This window comes from Echinops telfairi, unplaced genomic scaffold (genome assembly GCF_000313985.2).
Source record: "Echinops telfairi isolate 266 unplaced genomic scaffold, ASM31398v2 ScPeMD7_9;HRSCAF=40, whole genome shotgun sequence".
Lineage (NCBI taxonomy): Eukaryota > Metazoa > Chordata > Mammalia > Afrosoricida > Tenrecidae > Echinops > Echinops telfairi.
The window spans coordinates 43,613,433-43,630,681 of NW_022103906.1; the positions used below are offsets into that span (position 1 = coordinate 43,613,433).

Below are 17,249 nucleotides of genomic sequence, written 5' to 3' on the forward strand. Positions count from 1 at the left end.
GTGGCTGGCTGGAGACACTTTCTAGGGATGAGCCACCTTTAATACCTGGATTGTGTGGAAAGTTGGATGCCCGAGTTCACAGATGGGCTCAACGCAAAGCAGCCTGACCCAGTGTGCCCAGCCCTGGATGTGCACTTGAAAGGCTGGGAAGCTTCAGTTGGCGTTTATAGTTACACACTGGCTCCAGGATACTCGGAAGCAGTGAACTGTTCTTCTGTGGTGGGTCTGGTGAGTACCCTGAGGTCTGAGGGCCCTTCCTGGATCATGTGAACCCCTGGGGTGCCATTAGCCCCCATTGTTTCTGTTTCTTCTGGCTCAATAACCAGTGCTTAGCTGTCGTGGCCTGAACGTGAATATACACACCTGCAGGTCCCAGGTCTGCTGGGCATGATGTATTTGGTGGTTGTGCAAAAAAGGAACTTGCCAAGCAATGGGGTGCCAGCTGGAATAAGCACTTTATTTTTAAAAACGACAATAGAAAAGTACCTTTAAACAGTTTATAAAAGCATAACAGACTGCATGGGAGTTGTTTTGTTTCCCTTAGAAGCATGCTACAGAAGTCTCGCCAGGTGCCCTGTGCCACTGAAGGCATAAGCTAGTCTGAAGACCAGCCGTTCATCACCCTTTCACCCTTCTGGAGAAAGAAAGAGCTCCTCACTCCTGGCCCCACAACAGGTCTATTTATTTATTTTTGTTGGGTTTGTGTGTGATGATTTTAAAAAGCTTCTTGACATCTTTATTTCCAATGGAAACAATAAAACACACCATTAGCATATTGAGGGATTCAGCATGAATCTGCGCAGATCAATAAGAAAGATCCCGGTGACAGCCATTGAGAAGTCTTGGGGCAATATCCTTTTCATGTGCTCTTCGACAGGATGGCAACGTGTTGGTGCGCTTTTTGGCTGCTACTTGAAGCAAACAACCTTCTTACTGTGAACTCCACTGGCTACATCGCGTCCTCCTGAGCTGCTGTGGTAGGTAGTCTCACAAGGGGAAAACGGAATTCAGACAAGGTTTAAGCGGTTCGCTTGGCAAGGTGCTGCGAAAACTCAAAATGCCGGCTCAGTTCAACCTGTGTTTGCAAAGCCACTTGGGAATCTTGAGCTGCCCATGGCTGTCAGCTGGGTGGCGAGCGAGCAGGGCAGGGTTTCCCCTGTCGGTGAACCAGCGTCTACACTTCCACACTGGGAGGGAGACGACATCAGGAATGTGAGTTATGCATAGAGTGAGTTACAAACACACGAGGAGTGTACTATTATCAAAGATAAAACTAAACCCATAGAAACTGATACTTGGCAGTCAGTCCCATATGGAGTTGCCAGGGCTAAGTGCACACCTCTGGCCAAGAAATGGCACTGAGGAAAAGTGTTCTTGCCCAGCTGTGAGCAGGTCACTAAACTAGAAAGGCCCGTAGGCTTATAATTCTCTTGCAGGGATATCCAACTATAAGCAGGATCACACAGCTAACAACACAGAGAACATACTTGTTTCTAACTCGGGCACCACGTACTAACTCAGCCAGATCCACCCCCGCTACCCATCCACAATACAATTCCAGAAATTGTGATTATATTTTAAAACATGCAGCTTACTTCAAAAGAAAAAAAGATAATTACAAGCATTTAAAAGTTAAGCACAAAAATTGTGATCTGACCCAGTGTAAGACCATCCATTCCGTCACACTTAAAATGTTTGGTATAAAAATACTCAACTCTTGGTTTTATTGTTGACCTCTTTTATGTTTTGTTTGAAAATATCTCCAAACTGTACAGAAATGTATGTCAGGCCATGCATTCACAAGTAACACACTATTTCTTAGAATTATACAGTGTAAAAGAGTAAAACATTTTTATTATATATATTTTTTTTCTTCGAGAAAAACAGATGTGTGATAGAGGCTGTGGCAAAGTCTTGGAAGGGCTCAAAACTGGGCACGGTGTGTTCAAGCCTGCAATAGAAAGAGAACCTGTCAGCAGGGCAGCGCTCGGGAGCCAGGCGGCACTTCCATCCCTACCCCTTTGTGGGGGTCCCTGCATATCAGAGTTCCTGGCTTGGAAACCCCGGGAAAATTCACCAGCGAGTCTATGGAAGTGTGCACGCGCACGTACAAGGACGCTTCCCAGGGTTTGTGGACAATTTCCATTTTCTTTTTAATCCGACTTTTTCAGAAACGCTTTGAACCCCCTCGTATAAACCTCACCAACCCTCCAAAGACAAGACTGCGCATGAGCATCGATGGCTTCATCTCCATGGGAAAAATGAGTAACAATTTCCATGTTATCTTTACTTCATGGATTCTTTACAGGCCTCCTTTCCTACTGAAGTTGCAAGGGAGAGGCCTCTTGGCAGAGGCCCGGGGTTTTCTCCACCCTCCTCGGGCGGGCCTGTGCCTGGTGCGGTCAGGGCTGCGTCCTATGAGACCGCTCGCTCCTCGGATGACATCAGCCGTTTTGGGGTCTGTCATCTCAGTCTCACGTCTCTTCAAATAATCTCACAAACCCCTCTGTGTGACTCTGGCTGCATCCGAACTGTGACCTAAATGGAGGTGTTCCCAATCTGTGTGGTGGTGGTGCATTACAAATTAATAGAAATATCACCAGTCGCAAGTCCAAAGGCCCAATAGAATGACCGCATACCTATGGATCATGGGGAGGGTGGAATCCCTTAGATTCAGAGGACCCATCCTGTGTCGTAAGAGCTAGCTTCCCTGCCTGCTCAGGTTGTGGCAATTATTAGTCAATTTAGGTTGCAGCCCTAATTAAGAGGCCCTGGGTTCCGAAATGCTCTGGGAGGGGCACTCACACTGAGCTTCCAACCTCTCTCCCTCCTGGGGTAGTTACATGTTTTGGCAACTAGACATGCTGGCTAGCGACTGAGTTCAACCTGTCAGTTGGGTCACAGCCTGGATGACGCCTCTTTGGGGACGTGGCCTTAATTTATAAAGGAGTAACTGGGAACTTGTCCCTCTACTATTTCGCCCTCCTCCTCTCTGGGCTGTCCACCCTGAGGGCTGTGGTGCCCTGCCATGTGTCCACCAACCTTGGATCTACTTGCCTCTGCACCCACTGGCCTGTGTCCCTTTTCACCTTTCGGTGTCATCAGCCTGCAGCTCTGTGAGTCTGAGGAGTACCCCTTCTAACATCGGCCTGAGGGACTTGAGTGGGACTGGGCTGGGATGCCTAGAACTACTTCTTGATATAAAGTTCTCTCTTCTACAGAGATGATTGCCATTTGTTTCTCTAGACAACCCAGCCTGACCAACTCCTGCACTTTCCCAGTAGATGTTGAAGGAGGAGGCCTGAGGAATGAACTGGTTTACTGGCTCTCGTGCCCAGCACAGCTGTCCAATCAGCTCCCACTCAGTAAGTGGCCGAGGAGGAAATCAGAATACACAGGATCTGCCATGTCTTTGGGACGGGCCATGCCCGGGAGGCTCAGCGAGCTTGTGTAGGAGGAGCAGGGCCTTCAGCAGGACCGCTCTTGAAAGCCTCCCACCTCTTCAGCTATGCACCCCCATCTGTTGGGGGTGAGGTCCAGGGACCTCCCTGTGTTGTGTGCATGGCAGGCCACAGCCCCAGTAGGTAATGATGCAGTGTCTTTATGTGGCCGGGCCTGGCACTGCAGGGCACTCATGAGGCAGGTGATTGCTTTAAGTAGTACAGAGCAGCCCAAATTCCCTTATGAGCCCTTGACCACCTCCTGGCCTCTCCACATACTCCTGACCTGCCCTTTACTTGCCAAAGGGGCTCCTCTCAGAGAGAGAGGTCTGCATGAAGGGGACGACACCCCTCCTGCCCCAGTCGCGTCTGGACAGTTGAGCCACTGAAGGACACAAGAACTGATTTCTGCCAACATCTCTGACTTGACAAGCTCTATGTCTATTCCACACTGGACCGCATGCCAGCCAGCTGTGTGTCTTTCACGCAGCAGCCCTGCTCTGGCTGCCCTAAATGGGACCAAGGCACAGGGGCTGGCAGCCCGCCCACCACCAGGCCACTCACAGAGCTCAGGCTCTGAGGCCACCTGGGAGCAGATGCACAGATGCAGTCCCACCCCCACAATGCTTCAGGACTGTCAGAGAGTAGGGGCTGAGCCACCAGGCCCATATACGGGGCCCAGAGGCAGGGCAAGCCACTGGCGCAGTCTGCAGGTCTGCTGCTGCTGCTGCTGCTGCTGCTGCTGCTCGGACTTGTGTGTCCAGTCAGCCCGTGGGCACCCTGTTGGTCTGGGCTCCCTGCTGGCCCCACAGGGATTTCCTGGATGATTCCTTTTCCGAATGCCTCACGAACTCTGGCTTTCTACTGGACTTTTCTGCCACGACCTCTAAGGCCACACGTCCAAGCTGACTGACCACGCTGACCTAAACAGCTCCTGGTTTGGCACACGGGCCTGCTCCTCCCACCTCCACACCACCATCTCGGTTTGCCTTTCCTCGTGCATGCTTCCACCTGACTCTACAGTCATTCGGCTTCCGTCAGTAGTGCGATGATGACCTGACACCACCCCCCCACCCCCACCGTTCAAGGACCCCAGTGGCGGGGTTGACATCTGCTTTTGACAAGAACATGCGGTGTGTCCTCTCCTTCTCCCAACTGCCCCTTGGGATGGACAACAGCCTTGAGGCTTTCTCGGAGCTCTTACTCTGGGCCTCAGTGGCCAGGCCACGGCTTTGGCAAAGATGACCATGAGTGGTTCCTTATTTTTTGGAGAATAACTGCTCTTTCCTCAGCCTTAAATATGGTTCCTGGCACAGAACAAAAATGCCACTACACCTTCAGACAATGAGAGGGTCTTGAGACAATCCCCTTATCCTACCATGGGGCCTCCTCCAGGAAGCTGGGAGCTTGGGGGATTGGGAATTGTCTGCAGCTTCCCAGGGGAAAAAGCCACCACTGACCTCAAAATGCAACAAATATGTAATCACACAGTTCAACATTTGGCTCAATGGGCAGGAAGAAAGGGGTCCGAGGCTGGTTCGTTAATTCGGCCTGGCTAGGAGCGGTGATGGTGGGGAAGGAGGGAGGCGGAGCAAATGGCCACCAAGTGGCCCCTAACTGCCATGGAAATTTGGTTCCCCTTCCCGCATGGGAAAGGAATGCAGCCGCGCTGCCTTCCATGTTCCCAGACTGAACAGAAGGTCAAGATGTGGCTATTTCAGTCCCTATAAACAAGGACGAGGTTTAACTGGGGACAGAGTTCAAACCTTGGAATGTATTAAAGAGGACATTTTAAACAGCATCCAAAGGCATCCGGGAAAACAAGGCACCGTGGGGGGTGGGGGGACAGGCTGGGCTTGAGGAGCAAATGCTATCCCAGCACACACATGGGAGAGACAACGGAGGATGTCCGTCTGAACATAAACATGGGAGGTAGGTCACCGCCCCGGTGTAAAGGCGGAGGAACGTCAGGGGGTGTTACCGAGTTCTAAAACATTTCATTTTCTCTATCAGAAACTCAACTTGGGGCCCATGGAGCTGTGGGGAGCTGTGGCAGATGGGGCGGGGTGGACGGCTTGTTGGGGGTTCCCAGTGCCCAGGGGGCGGCTTGCCCACCTCACTTGTCCTTCCCATTTGTAATTTGGCCTCTGTTTGCCCAGGTGCCTCCTGCCACTTCTCCAGCTGGGAGGGGGGCCTTCTTTTCCGTGAACATTTGACTTATATCCAATCATGTCTTCCCTCGATCGCTCCCTCTATTTACTCATTTTTACAAAGGTCCCATACCCACTTCGCCGCCCCACTCTACATACATATGAGACATTATGTGACAACAGCTTTTAAGTGATAAGGATTACGGTAACTTTCACTTTAGACTGCTCAGCTTCACTTTTGAGAATCAAGTACTGGCATCAAGCTGGCAGGCAGAACCTCCCCCTCTGCAGGGGAATGCTGCTCCTTCACCAATAATTCCTCCTCCCGCTCCACATACCCCACTCCGATGGCCCCCCTGTGCCCACAGTGGACACCTGCACTGCCCAACCCTGAGGCTCCAGCTCTACCGGGGCCCAAGGTCACCCCTCCTCAGTGCAGGTCAGCTCTGCCCCACAAGAACAGCCACAGTGGTCTGACATGACATTTTAAGTTATTAAAAGAAAAAAAGGGGGGGGCCCCTTCAAAAGCTTTGTGGGAAAACCCCACTCTGATTCCAGTCTACTTTTTGAAGCCCCCATATATAAAACAGCATTTGGCAATTCAGTTACTTTTCAGGTGTATAATTTTAGTGATACCAAGCACACTTGTCATTCTGGGCAGTACCACCCATAATCCTTATCAGCTCCCCATTACCACAAACCAACCCATTCTTTGACCTACGGAGAGCCTGGAGCGGGCCAGCCCTGCGCCTCTCAGTGCACTCCCAGCCCTGATTCAGCTGACCCCAGCAGGTCCCCCTTCCTTGCCTCACCAGGAAATCAACCGAGGTGACTTAAGGCCTCAGCTTCTGGGCTGCCTCAGCTCCAGGGTCCTCAGCGACTGTTACTTGGGGTTAATGATCATATTTGAAAAAACATCATGATGTCCCTCCACGCCCCCCATTCACACAAAATAGTAGTACAGATGTCTTATCATTGGTCTCTAAGTTTCCTTGGAGGGGAAAAGAAAAGAAAGGCCCATGTGCGCATCTGAAAAAGCGTCCCTGAGAGACCCTCTCAAGCAAGAACACCACTGGTGGGCTACGCCGCCAGGAGAAGCCTCACCGATCAGAAAGTAATCGACCAGTGGCTAGGAGAAGGTGTCCCTGGCGCTCAGGGTGGGCAGTACACAGGCAAAGGGGAGTAGCATGGGAAGCACAGGTTGCTAACTGCCGGGGGTGGGCGTGGGGGGGCAGCAGGAGGCAGTCCCCCAGCTAGGACGTGCATGCGCCTCTGGCTGAGCTAGTGAGAGTATGAAATGGCTTAAGCCCCAAAAATGTGTTAATGACTTTCCTGGGCATAATGGTTTGGTTCCCTGTCCTTAGCAGGAATCTTGCCTCCTTTCTGACTCATCACGGGCCCCTCGTGGGGAAGAGAGCTGTTGCCTTATTTGGGCCGAAACACAAACCGCTGTGGGTCTGCTGGGCCCTCCTGTTGTTCTAAACCAAACTTTCCAGAAAGATCTAGAACGGTGGTTCTCAACTTTCCTAATGCTGCGACCCTTTAATACAGTTCATGTTGTGATGACCCCCCCCAAACCATAAAATTATTTTCATTGCTACATAACTAATTTTGCTACTGTTGTGGATCAGGCGACCTTTGAAATAAAGGGTTGCTCGACCCCCAAAGGGGTCATGACCCACAGGTTGAGAACCGCTGATTCTCGAAGCTTCTTGCCCAGCAGGCAAGTGACTTCTGGGGATGCCACCTGGTTATGTTTTCTTAAAGCCAGTCATGTTATTGTTGCTGCCGGGTGCCATGGCATGGCTTTTTGCCTCAGTGACTCCAGTGGGGCAGAGTGGAACTTGTTCATGGGGGTAGAACCTCTTCATGGGAGCAGACGGACAGCGGATATGGACAGGAAAGACAGACACACCATCAAGCACAGCCTTACACAAGGCGGCTTCAAAAATTCCAGGAAAACAATGAAATGATAAGACGAGGGAACGTTCCCATGAACGTTTTACTGACCTGGTGGGGGTCATGAATTACCTGCTTCTGAAGAGGCTCATAAAAAGGTCCTCGCGCCACCAAGAGCTGCATTATCTTCAGTGTAAACGGATTAATCAGAGAGGAAAGAGGTATGTACTATACTTGAAAAAAAAAACTTCTACCAGAAATGTTAATTGTCATGAAGGGGCTTAGTTGGGGGCTTCTTGGGAATGCTTTTCTCTCTGGTAGAGTAACTCATTTCATGCTGCTATGGGTGCTCGGGTGCATGGGGTGTCGGCCTCACCTGGAAAGGCTGTGGGCAGGGCCCAGTCCGGGCGAGGCGATGCTCTGGGGATAAACTGCTGTCTGGGCCACCCCCTGGCAGCCCACAGAGAAGGCAAAAAGAGAAGACCCCCTGGGCAACACCAGGGCCCCTTGGGGCCCCAGCGCTGGTGACCACTGGAGTAGCGCTGGTCCCATCAGGTCACCCCACCACTGGAACTTACCAGTGCGCTCCAGTTTTGTAGAACCGCTCGAGACCAGTAGCCACCATTGAAGATTGCATTAATACCCACAAGACAGATTGCAGCCACCATCACACACCTGGAACCTGCGGGGAGAGAGCACTGTGAGCGGTGAGCAGATGGCTCTCAGGGCACCAGGACCAAGAGTCCCTGCTGCTGAGCTGGGCAAACTGCCCTCTGAGAAGGACCTTTCACCAAAAGCTCTCAGCAGGAAACAGAACTCGGGGCTTGGTGGGGGCAGAGGAAGGCCTGGGGTGCTGGGAGGTGCCTTTAGGACTGCGGGGGCGGGGTGTGGGGTAAACCCCGTGTGGGCAGAGGTGGCAAGGGGTCTGCCTGGCCAAGAAGCAGACAGTCTGCTTAGTGAAGGCGCAGGCCAGGAATCCCCAGGCAGCGGGAGACCCAGAAATGCGAACTAGGGTGTCCGCCAAGGGCTGTGGTTCTCCAGCCGAGCTGTGTTCCTGTCCCCCACACTCTGCTTCTCCCCTTGCACCTGCAGGAGCACAACTGGACCATTTCTTGTTCTTCCCCAGGCCCGCTGAGAACCCGCCTTCAGAAGGTACACAGACCTAGCAGCTGAGTGACGTTTAATATTCCCCCTGCAGGCTGCCGGCTCGTACCAACCCTGGTGGCTCCACAGATGTCCCAGGGCCTGCACCCTACATAGTTCCCGAATCCACAGCCCTATTTCCCTGCCTGCAGACAAGAGGAAGATTCTGGTAGCAGGGCTCTGTGAACATCCATGCACAATGGTTGCAAACCCCGAGTGGCTATTCCCCGAGGAGTGTGAGTAGGTGGTCCTGGGACTGGCATCTAACCCTATCCCCTGGCATAGGGCTCAGGGGATCTTAGCTGGACCAGATCGTCTCTTCTCAGAATGAGAAGGCAGGGATGGGGAATCCATCAGAGTTTAATCCCAAAAAACCCAAAACAATGATTAAGGAAATCACTTAAAGCTGGAATATAGATTCTTCATTTCCAGGTGAAAGCTGAGTGATTTCAGGGCAGAAAAACACTCCTCTTTGCAAATGAAACCCACCACCTCACACACTTCCTCCAACCCTCCCACCTTTTGGCCCAGGAGCCCACAGGCCTGTGGTTTGAGAGCTTCCTCTGGACGTCAGATGCCTCGGGGACCCTGGGCTTGCGCTCATGGTGGGCCGGGGTGAGGTAGCACATGCCCTGCGAACCTGGCTCTTGCCGAGTTGCAGGAGCAGGTCCCCCAACAGCGGTTCCTCAATGGTTGGGGTGGCTGCCTGAGCCCGGCTCTATTGTGCACTGACCCTGGGAGAGGACCCATAGAACCTTTGTAACTTTATGGGGAGCCCAGCAGCTTGTGCGTGTCCACTTTTGAAGCCTGAGCGAGTGCTTCTGGGAGCCATGGAGCCACTGAAGTTCAATCTGTGGGTCATCACCTACGGCCAAAGGAGCCCCGATGGTGCTGGGGGTTAAATGTGGGCGGTCATCTCATGGCCAGCAATTCAGAACCACCAGGTGCGCAGCGCAGAAAGAGCAGGCTGGTGTTGTTTCCATGAAGTTTCACTGTCTCCGGAGGCCTGGATAGGGCTGCTATGCGTTGGAATTAACTCGAGGATGGTGGGCTTGGGCGCACTGCATCCAGGACTCTGGCCACTTCGTGGGCTCTGCCTTGGGAACCCACCGGCCTTCTGAGGGAGAACGATGAGGCTTTCTGAGCCAGTATAGTCTCACATGCTCAGGAGTTCACTCACTACAAGTCGGCATCGACTTGGATCTTCCTCTAGAGAAGAGCTGAGCCACCTCCATTGGGGCCAGAGACTGGGCTCTCCAAGACTGCCAAGAAAACGCATGTTGCAACCTTCACTGCAGTTGGTGTTGGCTTGGAGATGTGTTCAGGAAGTACCGGCCTCATCACATGTTGGCTGTCTGTCTTTTACTTTAAAAAGTCGGGGAAGAAGCACATCAGCCTATGTGATCACGATGTGTCGACAGGATCAGGTATCAGAAGATACAGAACAAACAATCCCATTGATGTGAATATGGGAGGGCAGAGTGGAGACCCAAAACCCATCTGTAGATAATTGGACATCCCCTCACAGAAAGCTCACAAGGAAGGATGAGCCAGCCAGGGTGCTGTATTGCACAGATGAAACACACAATATTCCTCTAGTTCTTTAATGCTTCCTCACCACCACTATCATGACCCCAGTTCTACCTTATAAATCTGGCTAGACCGGAGCATGTACACTGGTACAGATAAGAGCTCTTGACACACAGAATCCAGGCAGATAAACCTCTCAGGAATAGGGGAGGGATAAGAAAACTTGCTCATGCTTTCTTGATCGCAATCTCTCTGGGAAACAGACACTTTCTAACCACGGCGACGTATGTTGGGCTTCTGGGCTAAACCCTTAGGATGTGAGGGCTGAGTTTGCAACAGGCAACACACCGTCCATACCCCGAGCAAAGGACACCTCTCATCTGACCCCTGCGCTGCCCATGGGCTTATGTGTGCCCCAGTGACAGTAAAGCCCACACACAACCACACAGACATGTGTCCTACCTTGGAGCTAGTCTCACAGCAGGCCTCCCCACTCCAGAGCACCTTATCACCTTTTCCTGGAGTGTCCTGGGCAAGACACAGAAATCTGCGACTCTCTCCCATTAAGCTTAAGCTCCACAGGGACAAAGAACACAGCTTGTCGTGTTTGTTTGTTTTTTTTTTGGGGGGGGGGGAGGCTTTGCACGTTTTCTTAATGCAGCACGTCAAGCCACTGGGTTTCCTTTACCAATAGGAAGTCGTCCGTGAAGGATGCAAATTTCACTCAGGATTTGGAAGGCGAGGAGTTGAGGCTCCAGGCGAGGAGTTGAGGCTCCATTCCATCAGAAGTGACGGCCAGTCTACTTGCTGGCTTCTGTCGGACACCAGACAGCACCGCTGCTGCTCCCCACTCTGGTACCTTCTTTCTCATGTAAGGAAAGCAGGGAGTGGTGAAGAAGTCCTCCATGGTGAATCGAGAAGGGCCACTTGGGCCAAGGATGCCGTCAGTGGCATCTGCCCTTCATTTGGCCTTGGTGAGACTCATTTTGCTGTAAAATGTTTACATTAGCTCATCAGCACCCCTGTTCCCAATTTTAAGTTACATTTCCCTAGGATTACGTAACTTGGGTTATTTGCTGTCTGGAAAGGGCCTTGATCCAAGAGATGAGAAGGAGCCACATGGAACTGGTGTAACTTCAGGCAGGATGGGAGATGCTATCCCCAACCCCTAGCGTGGTGGTAATGAGCCTTACCAAAGGTGAGTGTCAGGCCCCTGGCCCGACTTTAACTCAGAATAAATGAGTCACCCTCAGGAGCCACTGCAGATCTTTATTCAGACTCCACAGGGTTTTATAAGCTGTTCTTGCGAAGGGGATCAATGGCAAGCCTTTCTTTGGTCCCCACTGCTGCCTCTAAGTTCCTGGATGATGGGCGAATCTGTGGAGATTGAGGATTTGGAAGAAATTAGGTGATTCAATCTGAAAGACGTTCAAGATCCTTCACACTGCAGCCTGTAGAACTGCTTAATGATGGATGCCTTCCCTTTGGCCTATAGAAATGAACTAAAAAAAAGGAAAAACACAAACCAAACCAACAAACAGAACGAAACAAACAACTGCTGCTGTAGGCTGACAGACACAGCCAGATTTGAAGGTGTTCTCTCAACTCTCTCAGAGCAGGAGACACTGCGGACAGGTACTTGACTCCCCTTCTTGGATGCCTGGCTCACCGGCCACTTCTGGCCACTCTTCATTCTCAATGGCTGATCTGCCCCTTTGACTTCTAGATGCTGCCCAGACTTCAGTGACTTCTCTTGAGGAATGACATCAGCTTCCTTAGTTGTTAGCATACGCGGAGTTACACATGGACATTTCAGGGTGTGAACTCTTTCTTGACTGTCAGAAATTCCGGTTTGGTTAGCTCACCTTAGAAACCTCTACTAGTTGAAGGCCCTGCCAGAACTGAGTCATGGAAGAGGGACATGAATGAGAGAGCCCCAGCAGGGCCGACGTAATGGTAGCTTCTGGAACTGTGTTCAGGAGGCCATGCTGGCCCACCGCTACATGGGGACAGAAGGGGCTCCTCCAAGGTTAAGGTTTTCTGAATGAAGACACTGGGCTGGGAGGATAAGTGACTTTAAGATTTTCAGGCAGATGGATGTAAACCATGGTTTATGAAATTCTGGACTTAAACCTTGGAAAACATGTTAACACTTAAAAATGGCATTTTGTCGGGTATTGAGTACAGCAAAGATAGTACAGCGTGCCTTCTAAAGCAAACTTTTAGATTTTACAAGAGTGAAAGATTGAAGAGAACACTTTAAAGACTATGGGTAAATACCATAGATTTCAGACTACTTTTCCCAAAAAGGGGAATTTAACATACATTTACCCTCTACTAATGCCATTTCAAGGAACCCTGGTGGCGAGATGGTGACCTGTTGGACTAACTGCAAGGTCAGCAGTTCAAAGCCACCAGCCACTCCATGGGAGAGACAGGGCCATCTACTACGGAGTTGACATCACTAGTTGACATCACTCCTGGGTAAGAGAACAGGATACGGTTTCCCAAAGCACACTCTACGTAAAACATGAAGCTGTTCTGGTAAGGGCTCCCTGGTCTCAAAGACATCTGCAAAATATTCCACACTGTAAGCTGCCGCCTCCTCTTATTGACTCAGGATGTTCATGTGAGAGTAAAGCCTCTGGGAATCTTTCTATGAAGAAATCTGTAAAACCCTGTTTGATCCTGAGGATGGGTGCTGTTTGGGCCATGTACGGCCAGACAAAGCCCGGGCTAGGGAAGAACAGACACAAGTTTAATGTATTGATGCCTTCACTCACTCACTGCTAGCGTGGATGCCGACACATAGCGACCCAATCAGACAGCGCAGGACTATCCCTGTGCTTCCAAGACTGTACTCTGTGGGAGGAGAAAGCTGTCTTTCTCCGCTGAGAGGGCTGGTGACTTCAAGGTGCCCAACATGTACCCACTAGGGCACCAGGGCTCCTGCTGGATGTCTTAGAGCACGAACATAGTCTCCCTCCATGTGTTTCTTCCGACCACCACCAGCAAAAGCATCCTGGTCAGCAGGGCCGTGGGACTGGGGGGTGGCTGCACACACTGGCCATCTCGTTGTGCAATTTCGATACTCTAGTGTCCACCCTGATCTTTCCCTACTTTTGAGGATGAAGACGTTCTCCTTCTGGCCCAGGACCAGGGCTTGTCAGTAAGTGACAAGTGAAGCAAGAGCCTCGGTTGATGGAGCCCACATTTAGCAGCCCCCCCCCCCCCCCCCCCGCTCAGCTTGGGATGAATGTGCCCTGATCAAACTGTTCTTTGGGTCAACAGAGCCACCTGCCTTTGGAAAACGAGTCCAGGGCTCCTGAGAGAGTCCATTCTAGTTAGACTCACAGAGCGCATTCCATAGCTCACTTCAGAAACCTTTATGCATCGTCCACTGCCGGTGTTCCCGTGAGTTGGACAAAGGCAGACACGCGAAGGCAGTGCATGCGTGTGGGAGTGGAGCACTGGGAGAGAGCGCCCCTTCCCCAGCTGGACATGCAAGGCACATGCTACATTCCGCACTGAGAACAGGTACTTACATAGTATTCAGCAGAACTGACGGGACTTCCAACCCTGAGACGTAGCCTCTGAGGGAGGGAGCCAGCGCATCTGCAAAGACATGTGGGGAGAAGGTGATGAGGCCCTGGCAGATTCTGACACCTGGGAGGATTTGCTTGGGTTCCCCTTCTTCAGTCATCCAACACGGTACCCACCCACACCTGCCTGCCTCCCACCCACCCTTGGGCTGAAAGCTACCTAGCAGTGTCTACACCTATTGTAACGGGGGGGGCTTCAAAACCTTGGTGTAAAAATGTAAGTAAAAAGATACTGGGATTTTCCCATGAACTTTTTCAAGTCCCCTCTGATGTCTCCATCTCACAGGGCCGCCTAGTGTGAGGAAAAGGCCCCTCAATCGCTTCCTACACAGGAAGCTGTGCATCTGTGGGAAATCGACCCGTTTCCATCGAGAAGGCTTCTTGGCAAGGAGTCAGGAAGGGACATGTCACCAGCCCATTCATGCCAGTGGCTGGGGCCATGGCTTCGACGGAGTTTCTTCCTCCCTCAGGAATGGTCTGCCTTCCTGGCTCAGTGGATCGCCTGGTCCCGGGTCCTCTGCTGCCCGATCTGATGAGGGGCAGGGCCTGCAGCCTGAAAACGGCTCTGTCCCTTAGGGAGGCCCGGCCTGCTTCACCTGAATGAGTTTCCAGACATGCAATGTGTGGCTGGCAGGACTCTGACTTCCATGACTCGAAGCCACTGGCATTCACAATGACCTATTTTGCAGTGAAACCGTTTCCCCAGGTGGCATCTTCCACAGATCCGCAGGAGGAAGCAGGGGGCTTTCTGGCAGACTTCAGGGTGGGGTGTGGCAGTTACAGACTCTGGGGACTCCACCTGACATCCTCATTGGAATGGGATCAGAATCCAGGAACGGGGCTCCCTTGGATGCTCTAACTTTGTCCTTGGAGCACGGGTGCTTAAGAATAGGGCCCCGAGAGAGCCAGTGGCATGTCCTTGGCCTTCTCCCTGTTCCACCCGGAGCAGTCATCCTGGAGTGCCTTCTGTTCCGTTTGTTCCTGCCCGGGAGCCTCCTCAAAGAGCTGCTCTTGCTCCCACAGGTGTGGGGCCACACTGGAGGCCTCTGTCCACTCCAGCCACCTAGGGTAGCAATCTCTGGGTTGAAGAGGGGTATGGTGCATTCTGAGCTCTCACTGTCTGCAGGGATGTCAGCCTTGGACCAGCTGAGCTCCACAGAAGAGACCCTGGAGGGACCATCGGAGGAACCACAGAGGAGGGCTAGCGGGCGCCCCGGAGTTGTGGGTGGCTGGGCTGTCCTCTCTGGGAGCCACCAGCAGGCACGGAAGAAATGGCTTAAGGCAGGGCTGTGATTGGACAGTCTCAGCAATCGGACCGTGAACGGCCCAAATCGCTTTCTATGCAGGTGGCTTTCAACCAACTAACCAACCAACCAGTTCTTTGGGGTATTTAGGATCGCACACCAAAGGACAGGGAGAAATGAAGGGGGGCCTGGGAGAGGCAGGATGAGGAGGAGCCTGGGGTACAGGGTAGGTGAGTGCAATGGCGAGGGAGGGAGGGAGAGGAACAAAGAAACACACATACCTACCCGTGGCTTATGGCTTTGTGCATCTGAATCCACTTGCTCATTAAGCAAAGGGCAGGGTTGGAGCTGCTTTCCTGAGACAGGTGGTAAAGGGCAGGCCTGGGGCACAGGGTCCCCATGGCAGGTGTGGGGCTGGGAACCTAGACGCACGGTAAACAGGGAGGGTCTGTGCGCGATGGGGCGAGGGTGGTGCAGAGAAGTGCTGCCTAGGGGTGGGGCTGGGCGCCGCGCCCCTCAAGGCCAGGATGTGATGGTGTTCACCATGGGCGTGGATGGCGTGAGCCTTGTCCTGGTGCGGGTGACCAAGAGTGCCCACTCTGTGGTCCGACAAGCTCTCACACACGCAGCCTCTCCCCACTCACACACAGCCCTGACCTCCTCCCTCACACCCACGTGTGCCTGCCCCGGGCTCCTGCCAGCCAGTGTTCAGGATGTGGTGCGTGGGGGACTGGGGGGTGGTAATGAGAGGCCAGGATCCTTGGGTACTACGGAGGCTTGCCAGGCGGTTGTGGAAGCTTCTCCCTGCGTTTCAGACACCCAGGGGCTGCGGCTCCTCTCCCAGCAGACCGTGTTCCTGCGTGTGCGGTCACTGCCTGCTGTCCTCCAGGGTGGCAGGCGGGGGAGTGAGGGGCACTCACCGCCACCAAGCCAATGCCCACACATATCCAACCCAATGGACAGAAGAATGCTGCTCCTGTGGGTGTCCGAGGCAGTAACTCTTTGAGGAAAGAGAATGCCCATGGGTCGGAGCTGCTGACCGTGTGGCTGGCAGCTTAATGCTTAGCCCATGATGCCACCAGGGCTCCTGGGGTGAGGGGTGGGACAGGTAAAAGTGTTCTGCTATGGACTGCTATGCTGTGGTGGCTTGGGACCCCAGGTGCCTGCTTTAGATAAGCTACATCCCCACGGAGAGTTTAGATCTCCTTGTTAGAACCATGGGATGGCATTCCAAGAAGGGCAATGGGCCCTAACGCCATCATTCCATCCACAGAAAAATGCTCCTGTGCTCAGATGTGCCATCTTTTCTACAACTCCAAGTTCCTGACCTATCCCAAACTGACCGGGACTGAGACTCTGTGCACACCCTTGACACAGATGGTGACAGGCCCTGGTAAGGGGAACAACCAACAAAGAAAATGAAGGCACCTTCTTTGTGAGAGTTTAATAATAGCAGTAAACCCCATTGCTGGTTCTCACAAGGAGAGCCCCTAACCTGCACTGCTACTCACTGCCATCGAGTGGATGCCAACGCACAGTGACCTACAGCAGAGGGGAGATCAGTCCCTGTGAGTCTATGCGACTGTACTTCTTCATGAATGTAAAAACCCCACCCTTCTTCCCGAGAAGCAGCTGGTGGTTCGGTTTCAAACTGTGGACCTTGAGGATCTTAGTCAAACTCATCACCACCATGCCACCAGGGTTCCTGGTCAGAGACACCCTACAGGATCGAGTAAAACTGCCCCACAGGCTTTCCAAAGCTGTGGCCTAAGGGAGCAGGCAGCCTCATCTTTTGCCCGAGTGGCTGGTGCAGTAGGTTGAGCTGCTAACTGAGAGGGACCCATGGTCTGCTCTCTTCAAGATTTATAGTCCTGGAAACCCACAGGGGCAGTTCTACTCTGCCCCATCAGGTTGCTATGATCGGAAGGGGCTTGATGACAGTGGGTGAGTGATTGCAAATCCTCATTCTCCAGGGGCCACGTGCCCGACGATCTACCATGACACTTAAAACCCTGCCCCTGCAAGGGTGAACCCTGAGTCTCTAACACTCAGAGGGGCACTAGCTACTGAGACGATAGTGGAACAGGTAGGTGACGAACAGTGCAGATGCCCAGGAAAAGAAAGATGTCAACAAAAATACAATGGAATGCCACAGAAAGTAGTAAAACTAAAAACAAACTCATTGTCTTTGGGGGTGCTAAAGCACAGCGACGACCCTATAAGGACAGGATCGAAGTGCCC

At 52.4% G+C, this 17,249-nt stretch overlaps 1 protein-coding gene across 4 annotated transcripts in view; it reads right to left on the reverse strand.

The window, feature by feature from the left end:
* Window positions 1-436: 436 nt before the first annotated feature.
* RBPMS (RNA binding protein, mRNA processing factor) overlaps window positions 437-17,249 on the reverse strand; it is a 189,924-nt gene continuing 173,111 nt past the window's right edge. For 2 of the 4 annotated variants that reach the window (XM_045286877.1, XM_045286875.1), the window contains 2 exons: window positions 13,708-13,777; window positions 11,419-11,539 (listed from right to left, as the gene is read on the reverse strand). In XM_045286877.1, the coding sequence (XP_045142812.1) occupies window positions 11,515-11,539; window positions 13,708-13,777 (95 nt within the window). In that variant the 3' untranslated portion in view covers window positions 11,419-11,514. Of the gene's footprint in view, window positions 1,952-8,067; window positions 8,172-11,418; window positions 11,540-13,707; window positions 13,778-17,249 lie in introns of those variants that run through there. The other 2 variants (XR_006679770.1, XM_045286874.1) reach the window with 2 other exon arrangements.